The sequence below is a fragment of the Propithecus coquereli genome, unplaced genomic scaffold (assembly GCF_000956105.1).
Source record: "Propithecus coquereli isolate 6110/MARCELLA unplaced genomic scaffold, Pcoq_1.0 Scaffold117, whole genome shotgun sequence".
Classification (NCBI taxonomy): domain Eukaryota; kingdom Metazoa; phylum Chordata; class Mammalia; order Primates; family Indriidae; genus Propithecus; species Propithecus coquereli.
Genome location: NW_012135747.1, coordinates 2,127,808 through 2,130,272, shown reverse-complemented (window position 1 = coordinate 2,130,272; position 2,465 = coordinate 2,127,808). Strand labels below are relative to the sequence as shown.

The following is a 2,465-nucleotide window of genomic DNA, read 5'->3' as shown; positions in this document are numbered from 1 at the left end:
AGACATTTTGAATTAAAATTCATCCCTTTTGATATCAAATATCACATCCTCTGAACTGATGTCAATATTTCAGAGAAGCTGATGTATTAATAAATATTTAGTTTCTAAGCAAAATAATAATAACCTTACAAGAGTACATATTGTAGTTGTTTTTCCTGTCCCAGGCATACCCACGATGAGTGTGTAGTCTTTTGAAAGAAGTACCTTTTTCATAGCTTGCCTCTGAGGCTTATTCAAACCTACATTTAAATTAAAAAATAACAGGAAAAAGAATTTCAATGAACAAATCAACTATTTTATGAGAAAAGCAGTCTCTATCCCAGTCTGTTCTTCAATACATCTTTTCAAAGTAAAAAAATGTCACAGTGACATTAAAGAATATATAAACTACTTCCAAAGAGTCTCGGTCTAAACATTGTAATTGCAAAGTCTAATCAATTATTAAGATATTAGACTACAGTATAGTTTAAATAGAACTAAGAAAAAGAAATAAAAGCTAACGTGCTGACTACAGCATACCCTTTAGAATGCAGGCAACTGTATCCTTTGCATCATGTGGAAGAACAGAACTGAGGTAGGATATAAACTGAGGTTCACGAAAGTCAATGATTAAATCTCGAAGTTTTTTGCTGAAAAGAAAAAATATACTTTTAGTAATATTCCTTTAAAAAGCAGGTGAAATTCAGATTCATTCATTGTTACAAACCTGACATCTGTGTTTTCCATCAATTTAGAAAGATTTCCTAATGGGGTATCTATATCACAATTTTTCTCTTCCTGGTCTAATCGGAGCAAAGTTGATTCTGGGAGTATCGACAAGTTCCTGTAACAGCAAAACGAATACACATGAATGCTTTTCATGTCTCATGGTCTGTATAAGAAACATACTGCTATCTGCTAAAAGAGTAAATGGGCCAGAATAGCTATTAAAATGGCTACCAGCCTCTCAGTAACACACTTGCCAATCGAAGACAAAGCACGAGGTCCTGGATTGGTGGGAAAAGGGGGAAGGGGAGGGAACAAGGCACCAAAATCAAAGCAGTTAATAATCAGGAACCTGAAACGTTTGCTGAAAATTCACTTGACCTTTCAGTCTAACGTGGGCTCACCACTCCCAAGAGGGAACTTGAGCACATGGCTCCTCCCCTACTCCCTCCTCCAGACTGGAGTATAGATCTCTTTCCTACTGCCTTCTCCCACTCCTCTACCTGCCCCTTAAGCCCTAGTGTTCCCTAGTCCCTCCCCTGGTCCACTGTACTAAGCCTTCCCTCTTTCTCACTTTCCCTATGGTCCCAGGCCCTCATGTGGCTCCAAATCCCAAATCTTCGTCTGCAGGCCTGACCTCACATTCCTCCCCAACGTGGTTCCTCATCTAAGCTTCAGGATCTACTCTGCTGTCTTGATTCTTCCCTCTCCCTCACCTTCTTCCCAACCCACACATCCAATCAGTATCCAAATACCAGCTAATTTGATTTTCTAAATACTTATCAAAGTCATTCTGTCCTCTCTGCCAACACCACCTTGCTTCCATCGCCTTTATCCTGGGCCACTACAACAGCTTTCTGTTCTCGGCTTTCAGTTTTGCCTCCATTAATTAATTCAATTCTTCATAAGGTATCCACAGAAAAAATGCAAATCTAAGTACTATATACATTCTTCTGTTTAAAACCCTTCAGTACATCTGAATAAATAAAATCAAAACTTCTTAACATGGTATGTAAGACCTTCTATGAACTGACCTCTCCAATCATCCCATCCTTGTATTTTACATTCCAGATATACTTAATTACTTGCACTTTCCTGAATGCTCCATACTGTATCACGCCATCGTGCCTTTGCACAACATGCTCACTTGGTCTGGCATACTCATCTCACACTGCTTCACAAGGCTGATTTATTAATCCACAGGATGAAGATCCAGAATTGGCTCTTTCAAAAAGCCTTCCCTGAGTTTCCTAAAATTGGGTTAAATGCCTCTCCTTTGCATTCCCATCAATTTGAATACATCGTATTACACTGAAAATGTGCATAAGTGTCTACCCACAAGATCATAAATTCCTCAAGGATTTGCAAAGTACCTAATACATGCTGGGCACTAAATAAATACTGCAAGGGACTGCAGGGAATCCTAACAGATGACAGGAATATTGTATCTCATAATCCCATATCATGAGACCCAGACTACGGTTGGTTATGACTCAACTAGAATTACTAGTTGGTAGGAAACAAGCCTGGATGTTATGGTTACTCAGACTCACCATTACGGTCACTAAGTCTCAATTGCTGACCTCCATCCATTAAAAAATGGTGAGGCATGCCTGCAAGGAAGGCTGGGCAATGTAGCCTAGCTGAATGTGAAAGAAGAGCAATATGGATATTAGTGAATACGGGCATTGGTCTCTGCCACAGATTTTCATATCAACTATTCTAATATAAATGGAAAAAAACATTTTCTTTTTTAGTAG

General features: G+C 38.7%; 1 protein-coding gene across 1 annotated transcript in view; it reads right to left on the bottom strand.

Annotated features, from left to right (window-relative positions):
* Positions 1 to 2,465, bottom strand: part of DNA2 (DNA replication helicase/nuclease 2) — an 88,610-nt gene that overhangs the window by 32,423 nt on the left and 53,722 nt on the right. Inside the window, 1 exon segment of the mRNA XM_012658529.1 lies at positions 1,797 to 1,807. Within this exon segment, the coding sequence (XP_012513983.1) occupies positions 1,797 to 1,807 (11 nt within the window).